Source organism: Staurois parvus, unplaced genomic scaffold (assembly GCF_062004578.1).
Source record: "Staurois parvus isolate SC_StPar_1 unplaced genomic scaffold, SC_StPar_1.0 ptg000237l, whole genome shotgun sequence".
Taxonomy (NCBI): domain Eukaryota; kingdom Metazoa; phylum Chordata; class Amphibia; order Anura; family Ranidae; genus Staurois; species Staurois parvus.
The window spans coordinates 1595379-1619567 of NW_028318033.1; the positions used below are offsets into that span (position 1 = coordinate 1595379).

Sequence of the window (24189 nt, forward strand, 5' to 3'; positions counted from 1 at the left end):
CCAATACTCCATATTTGGCAGCGGTTTCTGTGAACATTGGTGAAGGAAAGGGTGACATCTCAGTCTGCTGGGGAAGATGTCATCAAGATGGCAGCATCCAGTAGAAGTCTCGGGACTTTTGGCTGTCTTCACAGGGAAGACTTTACAGGTAAATGTCATTTGAATATTTCACAAGGAAAGAAAAAAGTAAAAAAAAAAAAAAAAACCCTCAAAAAGCACCTCAGGAGAGCACTTCGTAGTGTAGTAATTGTGATGGAATGTAAATAATCAGGAAATAGAAAGGGCATTTAGTGGTGGAGTGCTCACATCTATGGTTGAAACCAGAAAACCTGTAGTCTGCACCTATGGAGAACATAGCTGTCTCCACACAGAGAGGGGTCTACTGGATGCTCCTACACCATGTGATCTCTGGACCCTGATATGGTATATAGAACAGGATCTTACAGCGGCAGTACACTCTGATTTTAAAATTGTTCCTACATTGTAAGCTTATAATAAGTCTTACCGGCAGGTACTGAAATATCAAAATACTGAACTTGCATTGCTTAATAAATATTCACATCAGCCTCAGCTCATGACGTCACTGCACATGTGCAGTATGCGCTGCATTCAGGACACACTTTGGGGTGTTACTAAAACTGGAGCACAAAGAATCTGGTGCAGTTATGCAAAGTAACCAATCAGATTCTAGGTTTTGTCAAACCATAACCACTCCGTGCCAGCCATATGCATATATGAGACCTCTCGGTGGGTGGGTCTTAACAGTGAGCAGCCGCATATATGCAGCCCTGTATAAACAACTTACTGTGCTGAAAAAACACTCCCAGCATGGTAGTTGGTGGGGATCGGCAAGCTCCCGATACATACTTGCCATTGGAAGCTTTCCGATCATGTGACCTCTATGACAGCCAGTCACAGCGGTCACATGATCTGAATGCACCTCTCCGCCTCCCGGCATCTAGAAGCTCTTAAAGGGCTGGGAGGCATCGGTGGGAAGGGGTGAATTGAAAAAGTTGATCTGTTACTATGTACGGCTGCACCAGATTCTGTGTGCTCCAGTTTTAGTAAATCTCCCCACTCAGTGTGCCATGAATGTAGAAAGTGCAGTGCCTTGGTGACGACTCCCCATGCGCATGCACAGGAGTGATGGGCTTGTAGCCCGACCAGAGAGTGCAAACCAAGAAAGAAGACCATGTGAAGATGGAAGCGCCGGGAGTGGTGACAGCACAGTGCTGAAGGGCAGCCTTTAAGACGCAAGTCTGCCATCATATGCTAGTATGTGGTGCATACTAGCACATATCAGAAAACTGCAGGGAGCCCCTTGAAAAAAAAAACAATTTCTGAGTTTACTACTGTTTTATGCCCCAGATAGCAAAAAAAATGTTAGCAGAGGTGCCATTGATAAAAAGAAAAAAACAATCATTTAAGCTGCTTTTTATAAAGAAATGAATGTTTATTTGGACATGTAATATACATAAAACATTGACGCATTTCAAGACTCAGATATGGTCACTTCTTAAGTGAAGTGTGGGAGTGCAAGTTGCAAAGATCTCTCTCCATAGCTGTCAGAGTGTTTTCATAGAGTGAAACTCTTATGGCCAGTGCAGAGGGATATCTGTGGCTTCTTGGCCTGAAGTGTCTCCTACATCTCCATGAGGAAGTGGCCACATCTGTGCCATGAAATGCGTTGATCTTTTTTTTTGATGTATAGTCCATGTCCGAATGAATTTTCATTTCTATATAGAAACCGCTTCCAAGATTGTCCTTTATCAACCACAATACATGGTTTGTGCATTGTAACGTACTGCAGAGTTGGTAGGTTTTTTCGCTAAATGAATACCACAGCAATGCACCAACTGACTATACAGTCTGGAAGAGATTTGGAGTCAAAAAGTGACAGATAGGACACTTGACAGAGGTGTACTTCAGCTGTATATACAAGAGTTTCCCTGAAGCCCAGCATTATAGTGATGCCACCTATCACTGTATGCTACCATATATTTTGTATACACTCCACTCTTTTATTTTTTTTTCCCCAACTACTTGCAATCTTCTGGTTTAAACCCCCCTATTTATCTTCTCTCTTTGATACACAACTATAAAAATTTTCAAAGGAAAATGAATGTTTATAGAAACAAACCAAGCCAATAACACTACTGTTGCCTTGTTCAGCTATACCAGTCATATCCCTGATGCATCATTTCACATTAGTATGAGCTAGAATTGAACAATCCCTGAAAATAAACATTCATGGTTTGTTCAAATGTATTGAACAGATTGCATAATGTTGAAACTGTGAATAAATGATTGTGCACGGGGATTCCCCTCACCAATCTTACATCACAGCACGGCTGATCTCTTCTCTACAGGTATTGTCTTGGTTCTGACGTCTGACCCAAGGAACGCATAGTTCATGTAAAGAGACCGGGACTTGACACACAAAGGATGGAATGCTGCAGAACCACTGCCTGTTACTAGAGTAACTGGAAGTTTTCACAACAATTAATCATGGAATCTGATCATCGTATGGTATGTTGTGTTACCTCTACAGTAAAAAATTAGTGGAATGCAAAGTCAGGTGTGCTTATTAAAAAAAATCTTAAAAGTTCTACTATTTCACAAGTTTGGAAAATAAAAAAGTTATAGTGAAACTGCAGTTGTGTAGAGAAAACAAAACTCCTCCTGGTGAACTTTGCAGGGAGTTGAGGATATGTCAGATTCTTTATTCATCCCTTTTTTCTTTCTTTTTTTTCTGGAGAAAATTCTTGTGGTGTCCTTTTATCAAAGTGGCTGCTTAGAGGAAGAGTCTGCCTTCATTAACATCACCATGGCAATCTTTGATTTGTAATCCTTTGTAACAAAGCATTCTAGCTGCAGCAGTTTAGCCATGTAATGCCCCGTACACACTATAAGAATATTGTACGAAAATTTTCGTACGAGGACCGATCGTCCGATAATCGGATCGTTAGTACACAGCTTTCTAGAGCCAATCACAACAATTTGTGTGACAATATCCGAAGGGACAAGTGCAAAAAGTTTTCTTGTATGATTTTCGTTTAGTCAGTACAGTAGTTGTCCGAAAATACAATACAAATACAATACAATACAATACATGACATCACTTTCAAAATTCTTTTCTTTCATATAAGCATTTTGGTATCTTTAACCAGTTCCTGACCGCAGATAGCCGAATGACGACTGCACTGCGGCCGGCCAGTTCTGGGAGGGCGTTATATGACGTCCTCCCAGAATGCGCTCTCCTGCGCGCCCCCGGCAATCTCCGTGATCGCTGTGTCCTACGGACACAGCTGATCACGTGATGGGGTAAAAGGCCAATCACAGCGGCCTTTTACCACGTGATCAGCCATGTCCAGTGACACACTGATCACAGGGAAATGCCGGTTCTCAGCTGCACTTTACTCTCACTGTCAGAGCGTGAGGAAAGTACTGTCGAAAAATGGCAGTTGTCAGAGCAGGGATCGGCACCGATCACCAGGGCACTGATGATCAGTGCTCTGATGATTGGTGCCCAGCAGTGCCACCCACCAGCTCTGCCCACCTGTGCCCAGCAGTGACACCCACCTGTGCCCAGCAGTGCCACCTACCTGTGCCCAGCAGTGCCACCTACCTGTGCCCAGCAGTGCCACCCACCAGTGCCCATCAGTGCAGCCCACCAGTGCTGCCAGTCAGTGCCACCAGTCAGTGCCCAGCAGTTGCGCCAGTCAATGCCCAGCAGTGCTGCCTATCAGTGCCGCTCACTGCTGCCTCATCAACGCACATCAGTGAAGCAGAAAAATTACCTGTTTGCAAAATTTTATAATAGAAACAAAGAAACTTTTTTTTCAAATTTTTTGCACTTTTTTTGTTTATAGTGCAAAAAGTAAAACACCCAGCGGTAAGTAAAAAGAAAGCTCTAAATGATAAAAATTTCATATGGGTACAATCTTGCATGACCGCGCAATTGTCATTCAAAGTGCGACAGCGCTGAAAGCGCTGGCCTGGTAAGGAAGGGGGTATAAGTGCCTGGTAGGCAAGTGGTTAATAACCTTTTCACTTTCGATGTGAGGCTAGCAAGCAAAAAAAAATGGGCGATCGTTCATCCGATATTCTCATCGTGTGTACAGGGCTTAAGGGTCTTGCAAAGAATCTCAGCAAAAGTGAAACTCCTGTAGGATGCTTGTAATCGGATCTTAAGCTGTGTGTGAACTTTTCTGAAAAAGCCAGCAAAGTTTAGAAGCAAAAAAGGAGAATGCTGGCGTAAATATGGACATCAGTGCAAGCAGGGTCTCCAGGCTATCAAATCACAGCTCCCAAAAGAAATATATCATTTTTGGTTTGATTTTGCAAAAATGGCGTTTTACTTTGTGAAATGTAAGGTTAGTGTAGAATTCTTGGAAAGTCCAACATTACTTTAGCTGAGATGTTTTTTTCCTTAAAGGGCTGTAGAAATTACTTTTAAAAGTAGTAACCAATGGATTTGTTAATTATGTCCCTGAAAATGACCAGCGAAAAAAAAAAAAATTATATAGAGCCAACAGTTTGCTCAGTGCTTTACAATATAACGGGAGACAATACATCAGCGATACAGTTCAATACAAGAGGGTTAGGAGGGCCCTGCTCCTTGGAGCTTACAATCTAATAGGGAGGGGCATACATACAGTGGGGATCGAAAGTTTGGGCACCCCAGCTAAAAATTTGTATTAATGTGCATAAAGAAGCCAAGGAAAGATAGAAAAATCTCCAAAAGGCATCAAATTACAGATTAGACATTCTTATAATATGTCAAAAAAAGTTAGATTTTATTTCCATCATTTACACTTTCAAAATAACAGAAAACAAAAAAATGGCATCTGCAAAAGTTTGGGCACCCTGCAGAGTTAATATCTTGTACTGCCCCCTTTGGCAAGTATCACAGTTTGTAAACACTTTTTGTAGCCAGCCAAGAGTCTTTCAATTCTTGTTTGAGGTATCTTTGCCCATTCTTCCTTACAAAAGTCTTCCAGTTCTTTGAGATTTCTGGGCTGTCTGTCACGCACTGCTCTTTTAAGGTCTATCCATAGATTTTCAATTATGTTGAGGTCAGGAGATTGTGAAGGCCATGGCAAAACCTTCAGTTTACACCTCTTGATGTAATCCCCCGTGGATTTCGAGGTGTGTTTAGGATCATTATCCATTTGTAGAAGCCATCCTCTCTTTAACTTCAGCTTTTTCACAGATGGCATCAAGTTACCATCCAAAATTTGCTGAAATTTTATTGAATCCATTTTTCCTTCTACTCGCGAGATGTTCCCTGTGCCACTGGCTGCAACACAACCCCAAAGCATGATTGATCCAACCCCATGCTTAACAGTTGGACAGAGGTTCTTTTCATTAAATTCTGTGCCCCTTCTTCTCCAAACGTACCTTTGCTCATTCCGGCCAAAAAGTTCAATTTTAACCTCATCGGTCCACAGAACTTGTTTCCAAAATGCATCAGGCTTCTCTATATGTTCATTTGCAAAGTTCAAACGATGATTTTTGTGGTGAGGACGTAGAAGAGGTTTTCTTCTGATGACTCTTCCATGAAGACCATATTTGTACAAGTATCTCTTTATAGTGGAATAGTGTACCACAACTCCAGTGTCTGCCAGATCTTTCTGGAGGGATCGTGCAGTCAAACGTGGGTTTTGAATAGTTTTTCTCACAATCCTGCGAGCTGTTCTGTCTGATATTTTTCTTGGTCTTCCAGATCTTGCTTTAACTTCCACTGTTCCTGATGACTGCCATTTCTTAATTATATTCCGAACAGAGGATATTGACATCTGAAAACGCTTTGCTATCTTATAGCCTTCTCCAGGTTTGTGAGCGTCAACTATTTTCAGTTTCAGTTTTCTAGACAACTGCTTAGGAGAACCCATGGTGCTGATTGTTGGGGCAAGGTCAGATGAGTCTGGGCATTTAAAACCTTTGAGATTGACATCACCTGGTCTTCCCAGACGATGATTGAGAACAATCCATGACACTGGCAGGTCTCAGCTTGGCAAAGGGGGCAGTGCATGCTATAAATTCTGCAGGGTGCCCAAACTTTTGCAGACGCCATTTTTTTTTCTGTTATTTTGAAAGTGTAAATGATGGAAATAAAATCTAACTTTTGTTGACATATTATAAAAATGTCTAATCTGTAATTTGATGCCTTTTGGAAATTTTTCCATCTTTCCTTGGCTTCTTTATGCACATTAATACAAATTTTTAGCTGGGGTGCCCAAACTTTCGATCCCCACTGTACATATACACACACACTGCTCAAAAAAATTAAATGAACACTTTTTAATCAGAGTATAGCATCAAGTCAATTAAACTCCTGGGACATTGATCTGGTCAGGTAAGTAGCAGAGGGGATTGTTAATCAGTTTCAGCTGCTTTGGCGTTAATGAAATTAACAACAGGTGCGCTAGATGTGCAATACTGAGACAACCCCCAAAACAGGAATTGTTTTATTGGTGGAGGCCACTGACATTTTTTCCCCTACTAATCTTTTCTGACTGTTTTTCACTAGTTTTGCATTTGGCTAGGGTCAGTGTCACTACTGGTATTATGGGGCGATACCTGGACCCTACAGAGGTTGCACAGGCAGTCCAACTCCTCCAGGATGGCACATCAATACGTGCCATTGCCAGAAGGTTTGCTGTGTCTCCCAGCACAGTCTCAAGAGCATGGAGGAGATTCCAGAGACTAGTTACTCTAGGAGAGCTGGACAGGGCCGTAAAAGGTCCTTAACCCATCAGCAGGACTGGTATCTGCTCCTTTGTGCAAGAAAGAACAGAATGAGCCCTACAAAATGACCTCCAGCAGGCCACTAGTGTGAATGCCTCTGACCAAACAATCAGAAACAGACTTCATGAGGGTGGCCTGAGGGCCCGATGTCTTCTAGTGGGCCCTGTGCTCACTGTCCGACACCATAGAACTCGATTGGCCTTTGCCATTGCACACCAGAATTGGCAGGTCCACCACTGGCACACTGTGCTTTTCACAGATGAGAGCAGATTTACCCTGAGTACATGTGACAGATGTAAAAAGGGTCTGGAGAAGCCGTGGAGAATGTTATGCTGCCTGTAACATTATTCAGAATGACCATTTTGGTGGTGGATCAGTGATGGTCTGGGGAGGCATACCCATGGAGGGATGCACAGACCTCTACAGGCTAGACAATGGCACCCTGACTGCCATTAGGTATCCGGATGAAATCCTTGCACCCATTGTCAGACCCTACCCTGGTGCACTGGGTCCTGGGTTCCTCCTGGTGCACAACAATGCCTGGGCTCATGTGGTGAGAGTATGCAGGCAGTTCCTGGAGGATGAAGGAATTGATACCATTGAATAGCACCCACGCTCGCCTGACCTAAATCCAATAGAACACCTCTGGGATATCATGTTTCAGTCCATCCATAGGTTGCACATCAGACTGTCCAAGAGCTCTGTGATGCCCTGGTCCAGATCTGGGAGGAAATACCCCAGGACACCATCTGCGTCTCATTAGGAGCATGCCACGACGTTGTCAAGCATGCATACAAGCATGTGGCGTCGCTGAGTTGCTGCAATGAAATTTCAGCAAAATTGACTAGCCTGCTGCATAATTTTGTTCATTTTGATTTTCAGGGTGTCTTTGAATTCAGTCCTCTGTAAATTGATAATTTTCATTTCCATCAAACGATCGGGCATCCGAACACATTACCCAGTTCATATCAATATAGATATCCAGCATATTCTTCCTCATTGAAATCTGATGTGTTTTCAAAGTGTTGCTTAAATTTTTTTGAGCAGTATATATATATATATATATATATTTATATATTACACACACACTGGTCACTTTATTAGGTCCACCTTGCTAGTACTGGTTAGACCCCCTTTTTCCTTCAGAACGGCTTAATTCTTCATGGCATAGATTCAACAAGGTGTTGGAAAAATTCCTCTGAGATTTTGGTCCATATTGACCTGATAGCATCACGCAGTTGCTGCAAATTTGTCGGCTGCACATCCATGATGCAAATCTCCCGTTCCACCACATTCCACAGGTGCTCTGCTGGATTGAGATCTGGTGACTGTGGAGACCATTGGAGTACAGTGAATTCATTGTCTTGTTCAAGAAACCAGTTGGAGATGATTTGAGCTTTGTGATATGGTGCATTATCTTGCTGGAAGTAGCCATCAGAATATGGGTACACTGTAGTCATAAAGGGAAGGACATGGTCAGCAACAATACTCAGGTAGGACACGGCGTTTAAATGATGCTCAATTGGTACTAAGGGGCCCAAAGTGTGCCATGGAACCACCACCAGCAGCCTGAACCGTTGATACAAGGCAGGATGGATCCATACTTTCATGTTGTTAATGCCAAATGACCCTATCATCTGAATGTTGCAGCTGAAATCGAGACTCAACAAACCAGGCAACATTTTTCCAATCTTCTTTTGTCCAATTTTGGTGAGCCTGTGAGAACTGTAGCCTCTGTTTCCTGTTCTTAGCTGTCAGGAGTGGCACCCGGTGTGGTCTTCTGCTGCTGTAGTCCATCTGCTTCAAGGTTCAACGTGTTGTGCATTCAGAGATGGTATTCTGCATACCTTGGTTGTAATGAGTGATTATTTGAGTTACTGTTGCCTTTCTATCCTCTTGAACCAGTCTGCCCATTCTCCTCTGACATCAGCACGGCATTTTCATCCACTCAACTGCCGCTCACTGGATATTCTCTCTTTTTCGGACCGATTCTCTGTGAACCCTAGAGATGGTTGTACATAAAAATCCCAGTACATCATCAGTTTTTTAAATACTCCATGCCATGTTCAAAGTCACTTAAATCCCCTTTCTTCTCCATTCTGATGTTTGGTTTGCACTTCAGCAAGTCATCATCACCACGTTTAGATGACTAAATGCATTGAGTTGCTGCCATGTGATGGCTGATTGGCGATTTGTGTTACCAAGCAATTGAACTGGTGTACCTAATAAAGTGGCCGATGAATGTACCTAAATATTAGTCCAGGATTGCTGCACTTATAAATGTATAATTTGTTTGAAGATTATTACAGAAACAAATTACAGAACAAGATCCAAAACTGTTTTTGCATTAATCTTCAAATAAATTGCATTGCAGTAGAATTATTGAAGCTGTTCATCGCACCTGTTGGAGATTTATATAGTAGGGATGCACCTATACCATTTTTTGATTGGTAAATACTGATACTTTTGGTCAAGTACTCGTCAATACCAAGTAACGATACTTTGCGTGGCGTGTCGACCAATCAAAAGCCGTCTAGTTTGTATTGTCATCCCTGCACTGAGAGGAGAGAAAGCCACAGGGATTTCAAATCCTTGCGGCTTTACACCCCTCCTACAGCTGAGAATCTGGAGTGTCTGTTTCCATCCTCAGTCTGATAGCCGACACCAGTGTATACATCCCCAAACGCCCTCCTCTTCTACCCTCCGCTCAGCATGGGATCGGTGCAGGGAGGTTTCCCGCACTACTCCTGTGTGAAATCAGGCTATGGCAGCCTGGGTTTACATGGGAGTAGTGGGGAAACTGCATGCAATTTGGACAGGAATCCTAGTCATGTTCAAATCGCATGCTATTCTTTGCGGTGCAATTTGTGTCCATACATTTTTGTATTAGCGCAAATCGCACCGCAAAGTATCGGTCTGGGTATCCGGAGCATTTTCACGAGTACTTGTAAAAAAAAAAAAAAGATTTTATATATATATATATATATATATATATATATATATATATATGTGTGTGTGTGTGTATTTTTGAAATGCTTCCTGACTCATTCCTGCACTGAATTGGTGTGAGTTAGGCTTGGTTCACACCTATACTTTTGATCCGTTTTTAGATGCTTTTTTGCATTGTGCTTTGCATTATTACATGCACGTTTTTGCCACGTTGTTCAGTGTTTTGCATTTCTTCACCTTTTTTTTTTTTTTTTTTTAAGGGGACATTTTTTTCTTAGTGGGCAGAAAAAAAAAAAAAACAACCCAAAAAGCACTACATGCATTTCAGCAGCTTCTCCATTGAACTCTATTGTAGCAAAAATACTGCTTTTTGCATTTAAAAAAGTGCCTGATCTTTTCCAAAAATCTAGCAGCTCACAAAAAGCACAGATGTGATCATGTCCCATTGGAAACCATGTTAAATGGACTGTAGTGGATTTCTGCACAAAGCAAAAAGCACTAAAAAAAACTCAGTGGTGTTAACCAGGCCTTAAAGAATATGCAAGCCCAACATTTCATATTCCTAATATGTGCCTGCTGTACCATGTACTAGTATGAAAAAGTATCCCGTTTTCACTGTATTGCTTTTTTTGTGAGAAATTCCTGATGTTCCTGTCAGCTCCTCTACTTTCCTGATAAAAACTGACCACACTAAGCATGAGAGCACACCTTGGTCAGTTCTCTAGCTGTGCTGAGACCTTAGTTTGCTCTCCTCCAATGATCAGGCTTGTGCTGACACGCCCACTTGCATAGCAATTCACTGGGATGATCAGTGTGCTGCTATTTCTTCTCCCCTAGTTCTTATGCAGCTGGGAACGGAGGGTATGTGAACACTTATAAAAAGAGGAAAAAATGGTGCATATAATGTTTTTTTTTAATCTATACATAAATATTTTGACTTTTATTGCTCTTTTGAACTGAATAGGTTGTTTTACAAGGTGAGGGTTTACAATCAGCCGGAAATGGGCAACAAATATCTTCTAATTATACAGGTAGAGCAAGACCTTCCACTGTGAGATGGCTCAAAAATATTACCTGGTGTGCAGGATATGATGTGGATGTAGCATGAAGAATGGCAGCAGGAATTGTCAGACTGCAAGTTCTCAATAAATATAATTCTGATCCGATAGGGGATGTACAGCTGAATGCATCACAGACTTATTCGCAAGTGCCGACTTTGTCAAATAAAAAGCCACGGCATCAGCACATTAGAGCAATGAGGAACATAAAACATTACTTGTGGGTAATATTTTGCTTGATGTATGTCATAGGTGCACACATCCATATACCATGGTTCACTCTGCATACACACTGGCACAATTTGCATAGAAAAGAGGCATCTTAAATGTGGTTTCTTTGTGAAAAACATATAAAAACCACATTTACCTTTCCCAACGTTCTGTACATATACAGCTGACACATAGTCGATGGTTGCAGGTTAGTCAAACCACACAGGAAATTTTTACAGCATTAGCCGGAATGTACATCGCCTACAGTGTATTTTTTGTAAACATTCTCCTTGGATTAAAAACAAAAGGGTGAGAGATTCCACGCAACAAAATCAAAAGGATAGGCTGCAGCCAACACCTACCACAGACCCAATAGGAGTGTGTGCAAACAAACACAAAAATTGGTGTGGCGTTACACCTATTCCAATAACAAGAAAACAAATGTGCGCACTAGGACTATAGTGCACCTCCCTCTAAAACCAAACAACCCTAGTACATAGACTGCAGTGTGAAAACAAAAATCTATATGGTAAGTGTTCCACTAAAACCTAAAACATATGATAAATAAAGTACAGTGAAGGAGATAAGTATTTGATCCCCTGCTGATTTTGAATGTTTGCCCACTCACAAAGAAATGATCAGTCTAAACATCGAATGGTGGGTGTATTGTAACACTGAGAGACAGAATAGCAACAAAAAATTCAAAAGAAGTGCATGTCTAACAAATTATGCACTGATTTGCATGTTCATGAGGGAAATAAGTATTTGATCCCCTATCATTCAGCAGGATTTCTGCCTACCAGGTGTCTTTCATACAGGTAACAAGCTGAGAATAGAAGCAGTCTCTTAAAGGGAGTGCTGCTAATCTTATTTTGTTACCTATATAAAAGACACCTGTCCACAGGAGCAATCAAAAATCAGATTCCAAACTCTCCACCATGGCAAAGTCCAAAAGAGCTGTCCAAGGATGTCAGGGACAAGATTGTAGACCTACACAAGGCTGGACTGGGCTACCAAACTATCGCCAAGCAGCTTGGTGAGAAGGTGACAACAGTTGGTTCAATCATTCGCAAATGGCAGAAACACAAAACAACTGTCAGTCTCCCTAGGTCTGGTGCACCATGTAAGATCTCACCTCGTGGAGTGTCAATGATCATGAGAACAGTGAGGAATCATTCCAGAACTACACGTGAGGATCTTGTCAATGATCTCCTGGCAGCTGGGGCCACAGTCACCAAGAAAACAATTAGTAACACACTACGCCGACAAGGATTGAAATTCTGCATTGCCCACAAGGTCCTTCTGCTCAAGAAAGCACATGTCCAGGCCAGTCTGAAGTTTGCCACTGAACATCTGAATGATGCAGAGGACGACTGGTTGAAAGTGTTGTGATCAGATGAGACCAGAATCGAGCTCTTTGGCATCAACTCAACTCGCCCTGTTTGGAGGAGGAGGAATGCTGCCTATGACCCCAAGAACACCATCCCAACTGTCAAACATGGTGGTGGAAATATTCTGCTTTGGGGGTGTTTTTCTGCTAAGGGGACAGGGCAACTGCACCACATCAAAGGGACGATGGACGGGGCAATGTACTGTCAAATCTTGGGTGAGAACCTTCTTCCCTCACCCAGGGCATGGGTCATGGAAATGGGTCATGGATGGGTGTTCCAGCATGACAATGACCCAAAACACATGGCCAAGGCAACAAAGTAATGGAGCAACAAAGTAATGGCCTAGCCAGTCTCCAGTCCTTAATCCGATTGAAAATCTGTGGAGGGAGCTGAACGTTCGAGTTGCCAAATGTCAGCCACCAAACCTTAGTGACTTGGAGAGGATCTGCCAAGAGGAGTGGGCCAAAATCCCTCCTGAGATGTGTGCAAACCTGGTGGCCAACTACAGGAAACATCTGACCTCTGTGATTGCCAACAAGGGATTTGCCACCAAGTACGAAGTCATGTTTTGTGAAGGGGATCAAATACTTATTTCCCTCATGAACATGCAAATCAGTGCATCATTTGTTAGACATGAATTTCTTTTAAATTTTTTGTTGCTATTCTGTCTCTCAGTGTTACAATACACCTACCATTCGATTTTTAGATTGATCATTTCTTTGTGAGTGGGCAAACATTCAAAATCAGCAGGGGATCAATTACTTATTTCCTTCACTGTACATGTGACTTATGGCAATGGTATGAATGATAGTGCACCTCCCCCTAAACATACAATTTCTTAAAAAGTACCGTATTTTTTGCTCCATAAGACGCACTTTTCCCCCCCCAAAAAATGGGGGAAAATGTCTGTGCGTCTTATGGAGCGAATATGGAGCGGCCGACCTGGTATTCCCCCCCGTCGCTGCTGCCGTGTTAGAATACTGGGCCGGCGGCTCGGCTCTACTGTGTAGAAGAACCTACTCCTCGGTCCAGTGGTGTCCTGCTTTCACCAGCCGTCTTCTCTCCCTCACGCCGGCTTCTTCAGTGTGGGCAACCGGCTGTGACAGCTTGCGGCTTCACAGCCGGGTGCCCATTACGCATGCGTGAGAAGCACTGAGCTTTGCGAATGGCCCCGTAGTCTTGTGGGACCTGTCATGTATCCCACAAGACTACAGGGAGGGAGGGGGGAGGACAACTCCGCGGAAGTGGAAGCGGGTACCTGTCAAATTTCGAGTACCCGCTTGCCCCCCTCCCCCCCCCAAAGGTATGCAGTCTCTGGTCATCTCCTGTACTGTGTCCGCAGTCTCTGGTCATCTCCTGTACTGTGTCCGCAGTCTCTGGTCCATCTCCTGTACTATGTCCGCAGTCTCTGGTCATCTCCTGTACTGTGTCCGCAGTCTCTGGTCATCCCCTGTACTATGTCCGCAGTCTCTGGTCACCTCCTGTACTATGTCCACAGTCTCTGGTCATCTCCTGTACTATGTCTGCAGTCCATTGGTTCAGAATTTTGTATTTCTTGCTTTCCTCCTCTAAAATCTAGGTACGTCTTATGGAGCGAAAAATACGGTATATACCACATAAATAAATCACCATAGGGTACATGTCATAGTGAGTAAATAAACGTGTTAAATCCACAGAAAAGTCTTTGAGTCTTGTGAATGAATGTGATCCAATCTGGTATCTAATCATCACAGTATACGCTTAGACAGATGGTATTCAGTTCCGTTCACCATTCAGTGCTCTCTGTGTGGAGTGAACTGATATTGTCCATATATATTAGTGACATGAATTTGTGTTCATGCGTGCTCCCCCTTATTCACCGCACTCACTGCAATTTTAGACCCGGTGCAGTGGAGGGGGAGCACGCATGTTACATTTTAATTTCCCATATTTTTTTTATTATATTAAATATAGAAATTTGCAGGTGTACCACTACAGGGAGTACTGTATATGAGTTAGCTTCATTTAATCTTTCTCTGATAGCTGGTGAAGTGATGTCATACACACAGCCAGGCGGACGGCATTTTCAGTGGGAGAATAGCAACGCCAGCCTGTATATTTCACTCATGACAGATACCTGGAAGTAAAATCAAAGCCTAAACTTTTTTTCATTTTGGGTAGAGTAAGAGGGTATAACCCGTTATTTTTTTTTTTTGCCATCCATATCCCATTGAGGAAATTTCTCTTTACTTCCTGTCTCATAGCCACAAGAGGAAGTAATAGGAAATCACTTCAAAGTGATGGAAATCTTAGGTTTTCACCAGAACTAGTGTCCGCATTGGAAGATTTTCCCTCTATTCCTGTCCTGAAAACAACTCAAAATGTAAGATTTTATTTCGCTTTCACTCTTGGTGATAATAGTCATCAGAACAAGAAGAGAGGGTGAATCACCCTCATGGACCACAGACATCAATAAAAACCTGCACATGTTCTAATCCTTCTCCAATATGGCCAAAACGTAAAAAAAAAAAATACAAATTTGAATTTTGTTACAATTTCACATATATGCATTGTGGTAATGTGCATGTTTTAACACACCTAAAGCACAAACTGCAATGCGGTATGGCAACACAACACTTTATACCAGCATCTGTGTTTCACTGCATCACAAAAAGGTAACATGCTACCCTGCGGTTTGAAAAATTGGTTCAGGAACTATTTCTGGATTGTCTTGGAGCGTTGGCAGCACTTTCAAATGAATGGGCTGCCTCAACACATTGTACACTATTGCACGGCATGATGTACCTTCATGCACCACATCTGACCGCACAGGTATGCTGGGGGCCCTTAAAGTGGACTTTTCTACTGATGTGCATAATGACCAATATTCTATAATGTGTATGTCTACACAAACAAATATCTTGCCGATCACCATGATTATAGATAGGTATTACTCACAGCCTTGGAGTAAACATCTTTTTTGGCATTGTATGCCACATTCAGCCCATCCACCACAATGTCATACGGGGGCCGGGAATTCACGAACATAAGAAATGACTTCAATTCCTAGAATAATAAAAAAAACAGACATTATATGATAAAAATGCAATTTATTCAAGAATGGGTTACATCACATACACCAAACAACGAGATGTTGTACAAACCATAATCAGCATGAAGAACATGTTAGAAATCGCATAGGTATTACAAGTTATGAAATTGATTGATTAAATGAAAAAAAAACCACTATAAGTAGTCATAGTTGTTACAAAGCGATTGCACCCTCAGGTAAATAACGTATTCTAGATGTTGCAATGCCACCCAAGCAAAGGAAAAAAACTTAACTGGAGAGGGTTCCCCAAAGAAACAGGGGGAATAAGTGATAGGGTAAAGGAGAAAGATGGGTCTGTAATGACAGCGCAGGGGAGATCAGCTCGTCGGTGTGGAAAATGGAAGACAGGGGAAAGTTGAAAAAAAAAAAAAAGGGGGGGGGGGGTCATAAGTTTAAAGACCAATGGGAGACAGAGGTATATTGTAGGGGAGAGGGAAGCAGTGGTGTATTTAGGGTTTGTGCTGCCATAGGCAACACAAAAATCATCTGCCCCCATGGACAGCGACCCATACAACTCCCCCTTTCCACTCCAGTGGAGAGAGAATGACATTGACCAACAACACCCCTGCTTCCGACCCAGGAGAGCCTTCCACTACTCCCCACCCTCAGGCGATAGAGAGACACTCACCTTCACAGCTCCGGACATCCCCGGGAAGGAGAGCCAGGCTCTACATACACCATCAAGCAGCCCGCAGCCTCTCTTGGATTCCATGGTGCATGTGTCTCTTCTTTCCTCCCTTTTTCTGGGGGGAGGTGCTGCCCCCTGAAAAATGCAGCCCTAGGCAAGTGCCTTGTTTGCCTTGTGGTAAACACGCCCCTGGATGGAATGGAAGTTATGACCCAGTCCCATCTATAGGCAGGTGTAGATAAGGGTCAAGATACCATCCCACTAAGTCCTCCGCATGTTGACTCCAAACTATTAGAATTAAGGAGGAGTGGGGGGGGGGGGAAATAGGTGAACACAAGTCTAATCCATTGAAACAATTGTTTATAGACCTTGATTGTATCTGAAGGAATATTTCAAGTCGTTACAGTAGAACCATTTCTCATTCACTTCAGAGGTCTTGTGAGGTCTTCGATTTCCCCTGGCAAACCAGTGTCTGACAGTTGGGAGTTAGCTACATTTCCATGCGCTAGGAATACAGGACTTGGCCGCGTTCAGCAGCTGTAGGAGCATAGATTTCTTGTAGCATTTACTTGATATAGGAGTGGAGGAAGATGGCCAGATTATCCATCAGGGAATAATCTGTGGTGTGATGTATAATCTATAAAACCGGTAAGGCTGGGTTGTTTTTATGCTGCAAATTCAGACTCCATTTTTTTATCATGCCTTTCAAAATGAAAGTGGTAGTAAAGTCACTTTGTATATTTTTACCTACAGGTAAACTTATAATAAATCTTGCCTGTAGGTAAACTCAATATCTCCTAAACGTGTACCATTTAGGAGATATTCTATGGAGCAGCAGCCAGTGACAATACTGGCACCTGCGCTATGAAGGAATGGCATACCCGTGCCATTCCTTCAAAGCTGCATGCCGTGGCCAAAACGGAGGACATCATCGGGGGCTCGGCCATTCAAGCAGCCACAGCCCAAGAACCCGGGCTGGAAGACTTCTGCAGAGGGCTTCTTTCTATGGCAAGTCTTTCATAATGTGCTACTGTGCAATGAATAGTAGCACATTATGATATTACCTTCCAGCAGGAAACTTTTTTTTTACATGTTTACTACTACTTTAAATCTTTTAAAAACAATTAAAGTAGATCTAAACGCAAAACTTTTTTTCCTTCTGGATAGAGTATAGGAGGGTTATATCCTGCCAGATATTTTTTTTGCCTTTTGTATCCCATTGGGGAGATTTCCCTTCACATCCTGTCCCATAGCCAAAACAGAAAGTGAGAGGAAATTCCCTGGGGTATCCCAGATCACCAGAACTAGTGTCCCCATTGGAGGGCACAGACAGCAATGAAATTTGACAGGTGTTCTAATCCCTCCAAAAATGTTTTGCCTTTAGTTATACATAAGAAAAAAAAAAAATGTAACCTGGCCTGGCCTCAGATGAATCCGAGAGGTGTGGCAGCATCAGTGTGCCTCATTGCTGCCTCCTGGGAAAGCTGGGTGCTTGAAACCACAAAAAATGCACTCCTGCAATTTTTGTTGTAAAAACTTCATTTTGACATGCGTATTAAACCTATTTAGGTTTTGTTTTTTTAGGGGGGAGGGGCCATCAGTCAAGCAGACTTTCGATTTTATTGGAAGGTTCACTTTTAAGATTTTATTGTGCACTTTACTGCACAATACCGAAGTATGAGAAATGTGAGGCAATGTATGCAATTGGCTGCAGTGCTTTGCAGTACCATTCCTTTTGAATGGCACCCTTGCCATCACACCTTGTCAGCAGACCACAGCGCACATGTGTTTCAGCGCAATACCGTGCACAGATGTGAATCATCCGTGTGTTGTCTTAGATTGAATAGAAAAAAAATTATGCCGGTCCATTAAAACCTTTGCAATGTGTTAGCATCTTATTTAACCACTTGACAACCAGGCACATTTACTGCCTTCATGCCCAGGCCAATTTTCAGCTTTCAGCACTGTTGCACTTAAATGACAATTGCGCGGTCATGCAACACTGTACGCATATGAAATGTGTATCTTTTTTTTTTTTACACAAATAGAGCTTTCTTTTGGTGGTATTTAATCGCCACTGGGTTTTTTAAATTTCTTTCACTTTCACTTTGTTTCTATTATAAAATTTAACAAACAGGCACATTTTCTCCTTCACTGATGAGGGTTGATGAGGCTGGACTGATAGGCAGCATTGATTGGCACCGATAGGCTGCACTGATGAGGCGGCACTGACTGACAGCATTGATGGGCACCGATAGGCTGCACGGATGAGGCGACACTGGTCGGAATTGATAAGGAGGCACCGATGAAGCTGCACTGATATGCAGCACTGACTGGTGGTACTGATGGGTGGCACTGCTGGGCAGCACTGCTGGGCACTCATAATCAGTGCCCTGTGACAGAGTGAGCAAAGTGCTGCCGATAACCGGCAACTGTATTTACTTTGCAATCAGCTGTGTCATTGGACACTGTATCCTCAGGACACATCGTTCCTAGACAGCGCCGGGTGCGCGCCGCTGGGGGTGCATTCTGGGAGGACATCATATGACACCCTCACAGAACTGGACAACCGCGCTGTAGCCATCATTCGGCTATAGCGTGGTTGTAAAGTGGTTAAAGTGAAAGTGCATTACTGCAGTTAAAACACAAAATGCCATACTTTACTGAGAGAGTGTAAGAATGCATTGCAAGCGGTGGACTCGTCTGAATGGGTCCAAAGAAAACCGGTCAAAACTAGGAAGCAGCCTTTGCTGATCTAAACAAATTAATTGTTTAGCTATCATGCTGATTATTTGGTTTCCAAAATAAAGCACTGATGCAGCACACATAGGAAGTTAAGTCAGCACTTCTGACTGCCATACTTTTTTAGAAGGAGAATGACAACCTACATATGTCTCTGGGGACAGGCTTTCTCCAGGGGGCAGTATTGAGACTTGCAGACCAATAAACAGATAAAATGGGCACTCTGCTTAATCTTTGTGTACTAAAAAAGACTTGCCCTGTCCTGCATGAATGTATGAAACAACACTTGAGCTGCAGGTATTCTGTCAGTCACTCCTGCTCTACCCCTTGTTTCAAATTTTAGCTGCCCATGTTGCCACTGTCAGGTGGATTTTAAATTGAAGCTGGTGCTCATCTCTATGGCAAGGAAGGCCAGATAAATTCCCTGACATACACATAACCACCAGAGATAGTTTTTAGAAATGTCTAAAACAAATGCAGTAGTATAGTACAGCATTATCCATCAATCAAGTCTGGGGTTTAAGTGATATCCTTTATTGGCGAATTTATTTAAAAAAATTATGCAAGCTTTTGAGATTCCCATTTCAGGAAAATTGTATAAAACCTGCAGAAGTGATCCAAGTTATGCCGAAAGCTTGTATTTTTAAAACAGAAATATGCTTTTTATATAATAAAAAGCTTTTTTGGCCATATATCTCCTGTGGGTCACAGGATTGCACTTTACTTGTGCACTCTTGTGACCCAGAATCAGCCAGCATCCTGAGCAGAGCAGAGAGCGGTGATTGAGAGTCACCGCTCTCTGCTCAGAGATGGCCGAGAACGGAGTAATCAGCAGTCATTTGATCACTTAGTTCTCACTCTTAGAGCTGGCGGGGAACAGCTGCAGTATCAGACTGAGATTTATTTTTTTTTTTCACAACCCCAAACTTCTCCTTTAATATCTTATTAGTCAATAAATGCTATCACTTAAATTTCAAATACATTTTCAAAACTAACGGACACGTTACAATACCGAGTAATCGTGTGCGCTTCATTCTTAGTTTATGCTTATAGTTTGCTTCACTGTTTATCATATTTAGGTAATTTTTTAATACTCCACTTATCACTGCAGAAAATTAATAAAAAAAGCCCCCAAAAAACCAAAGCGTAATGGACCCTGTGCTTTTTTTTGTGAAGTGTAATGAGGATTGCCAGTATGCATGAGCAAAGGATGTAGCAAGGAAGATGGTAGGCTTTATGCATGGGAGAGCAATGTGGAAGGTAAGAAAGCGGCGAGCATGTGTTGGAGAGAATTGCGGATGGTATGATGGTGGGCAGTGTGTGCAGGAGAGATTTTTGGTAATTAGAAGGGTGGTTAGCAGGTGCAGAAGAGGAGAGTCGAAGGTATGAACATCAGCAGTATGTAAAGGTGAGTAGTATGGAGGGTATGACAGTGGGCAGTAGGTGCAGGTGAGTAGTATGGAGGGTATGACAGTGGGCAGTAGGTGCAGGAGAGGAGTGTGGAGGATATGACAGGGGGCAGTAGGTGCAGGAGAGGAGTGTGGAGGATATGACAGGGGGCAGTAGGTGCAGGAGAGGAGTGTGGAGGATATGACAGGGGGCAGTAGGTGCAGGAGAGGAGTGTGGAGGATATGACAGGGGGCAGTAGGTGCAGGAGAGGAGTGTGGAGGATATGACAGGGGGCAGTAGGTGCAGGAGAGGAGTGTGGAGGATATGACAGGGGGCAGTAGGTGCAGGAGAGGAGTGTGGAGGATATGACAGGGGGCAGTAGGTGCAGGAGAGGAGTGTGGAGGATATGACAGGGGGCAGTAGGTGCAGGGGAGGAGTGTGGAGGATATGACAGGGGGCAGTAGGTGCAGGAGAGGAGTGTGGAGGATATGACAGGGGGCAGTAGGTGCAGGAGAGGAGTGTGGAGGATATGACAGGGGGCAGTAGGTGCAGGAGAGGAGTGTGGAGGATATGACAGGGGGCAGTAGGTGCAGGAGAGGAGTGTGGAGGATATGACAGGGGGCAGTAGGTGCAGGAGAGGAGTGTGGAGGATATGACAGGGGGCAGTAGGTGCAGGAGAGGAGTGTGGAGGATATGACAGGGGGCAGTAGGTGCAGGAGAGGAGTGTGGAGGATATGACAGGGGGCAGTAGGTGCAGGAGGGGAGTGTGGAGGATATGACAGGGGGCAGTAGGTGCAGGAGGGGAGTGTGGAGGATATGACAGGGGGCAGTAGGTGCAGGAGAGGAGTGTGGAGGATATGACAGGGGGCAGTAGGTGCAGGAGAGGAGTGTGGAGGATATGACAGGGGGCAGTAGGTGCAGGAGAGGAGTGTGGAGGATATGACGGGGGCAGTAGGTGCAGGAGAGGAGTGTGGAGGATATGACGGGGGCAGTAGGTGCAGGAGAGGAGTGTGGAGGATATGACGGGGGCAGTAGGTGCAGGAGAGGAGTGTGGAGGATATGACGACGGCAGTAGGTGCAGGAGAGGAGTGTGGAGGATAGGACGGGGGCAGTAGGTGCAGGAGAGGAGTGTGGAGGATATGACGGGGGCAGTAGGTGCAGGAGAGGAGTGTGGAGGATATGACGGGGGCAGTAGGTGCAGGAGAGGAGTGTGGAGGATATGATGGGGGCAGTAAGTGCAGAAGAGGAGTGTGAAGGACTGCCCCCCATCATATCCTGCACACTCTTCTCCTGCACTTACTGACCCCCATAATATCCTCCACACATAATAAATGAGGAGACATTTTGATGAAATCGACTGGCCAAAGGGTCTCTCTAAGTGCTGGGGGTGATGCTAAGTGTTAAGTGCAGTTAGAGTGTTAGATGTATGGGTTAGAAGAGTTATAAGAGCTTTGAGGGGGCTGAATCTGTCGAGAGAGAGACTTTTTTTAATCAGCTGCGATGGACCAGCATCAAACACTACCAGAGACTGGCTCTTGGTCTTGGAAGCATAATGTACAAATAAATAAGATGATGATGTAAAAAAAAACTTTATTTTTTTAAAGTAACATAGGAAATTTGTACAAGTGTAATGAATATTGTTTAGCTGACAAGTGAGACAAGTTAAGCTTGTACATGAATACATCTGACCTCTCCTGAAATATTTACAGAATGTTTAGTAAGAACATCGACTTCAATGTCATTGTTGTGACAAGTGTAGCTTGCGGCAAAAAAATACCCTGAAAAAGCACCTTCATTTTACCAAAAAAATGATTGAATATGAGCATATGGAATGAAAATCTTACAGCTGAACTTCGACAATTATCTATATTGCATACATATAGTGAAGGAAATAAGTATTTGATCCCCGGCTGATTTTGAATGTTTGCCCACTCACAAAGAAATGATTGGTCTAACAATCGAATGGTAGGTGTATTGTAACACTGAGAGACAGAATAGCAACAAAAAATTCAAAAGAAATGCATGTCTAACAAATGATGCACTGATTTGCATGTTCATGAGGGAAATAAGTATTTGATCCCCTTCACAAAACATGACTTAGTACTTGGTGGCAAATCCCTTGTTGGCAATCACAGAGGTCAGACGTTTCCTGTAGTTGGCCCCCAGGTTTGTACACATCTCAGGAGGGATTTTGGCCCACTCCACTTGGCAGAGCCTCTCCAAGTCATTAAGGTTTGGTGACTGACGTTTGGCAACTCGAACTTTCAGCTCCCTCCACAGATTTTCAAATCGGTTTAAGGTCTGGAGACTGGCTAGGCCACTCCAGGACCTTAATGTGCTTCTTCTTGAGCCACTCCTTTATTGCCTTGGCCGTGTGTTTTGGGTCATTCTCATGCTGGAACACCCATCCACGACCTATTTTCAATGCCCTGGCTGAGGGAAGAAGGTTCTCACCCAAGATTTGACGGTATATTGCCCCGCTCATCGTCCCTTTGATGTGGTGCAGTTGTCCCCTTAGCAGAAAAACACCATCAAAGCAGAATGTTTCCACCATCATGTTCGACAGTTTGGATGGTTTTCTTGGGGTCATAGGCAGCATTACTCCTCCAAAAACGGCGAGTTGAGTTGATGCCAAAGAGCTCGATTCTGGTCTCATCTGACCACAACACTTTCAACCAGTCCTCCTCTGCATCATTCAGATGTTCAGTGGCAAACTTCAGACGAGCCTGGACATGTGATTTCTTGAGCAGAGGCACCGCTTGATTTCAGTCCTTGTTGGCGTAGTGTGTTACCAATTGTTTTCTTGGTGACTGTGGTCCCAGCTGCCAGGAGATCATTGACAAGATCCTCACGTGTAGTTCTGGGATGATTCCTCACTGTTCTCATGATCATTGACACTCCACTAGGTGAGATCTTGCATGGTGCACAAGACCTAGGGAGACTGATAGTTGTTTTGTGTTTCTGCCATTTGCGATTGATTGAACCAACTGTTGTCACCTTCTCACCAAGCTGCTTGGCGAGAGTTTGGTAGCCCAATCCAGCCTTGTGTAGGTCTACAATCTTCTCCCTGACATCCTTGGACAGCTCTTTGGTCTTTGCCATGGTGGAGAGTTTGGAATCTGATTTTTGATTGCTCCTGTGGACAGGTGTCTTTTATACAGGTAACAAAATGAGATTAGCAGCACTCCCTTTTAGAGACTGGTTCTACTCTCAGCTTGTTACCTGTATGAAAGACACCTGGTAGCCAGAAATCCTGCTGAATGATAGGGGATCAAATACTTAATTCCCTCATGAGCATCAAATTATTGCATCATTTGTTAGACATGTATTTCTTTTGAATTTTTTGTTGCTATTCTGTCTCTGTGTTACAATACACCTTTGTGAGTGGGCAAACATTCAAAACCGGTAGGGGATCAAATACTTATTTCCTTCACTGTACTTTAGTTCAAACTATCTCATACCTTAGTGGTCGCTGGGAAACCTGATAATCATTATAGCAGTTGACACTTCTACAGTGATGGCTGCAATATCTCCGATCCTGCTTGTGTTCTGTGTAAGTGAATTCCCCTCTGCATGCTGACCATATGGGGTTGCTTACTCGGCACCGTCCTGCATTTTTTTCAATGAATGCACAGCATTTTCTGATTGGATTGGAGAGGAGGGGCAGTGATGTCACAATCTCCACCTTGTCCAATTAATGCTAGTGCCTCCCGGCCCTTTAAGGGGTTTCTGATGCCGAGAGGTGGGGACGGGTTTTGTGATCATGTGACCGCAGTAATTGGCTGTCGCAACGATCACATGATCGGAAAGCTACTTGCGATCGGGAGCTGTTAGCCCACTGGTAACTGTGCCGGGAGTGCATTCTCGGCATAGCTGTGTTTACATTCTGGTATGCATTTATGCGGCTTCTTGGCGTTAAGGCCCACCCACAAAGAGGCCGCATTCTATTCTACAAATGGTGGCGGTGCTGAGCTAGCG

The 24189-nt window shown here is 43.4% G+C and overlaps 1 protein-coding gene across 1 annotated transcript in view; it reads right to left on the reverse strand.

Moving 5' to 3' along the window:
• Window positions 1–24189, reverse strand: part of PRORP (protein only RNase P catalytic subunit) — a 145259-nt gene that overhangs the window by 59116 nt on the left and 61954 nt on the right. Inside the window, exon 4 of the mRNA XM_089680215.1 lies at window positions 15299–15406. Within this exon, the coding sequence (XP_089536341.1) occupies window positions 15299–15406 (108 nt within the window). The remainder of the gene's footprint in view (window positions 1–15298; window positions 15407–24189) is intronic.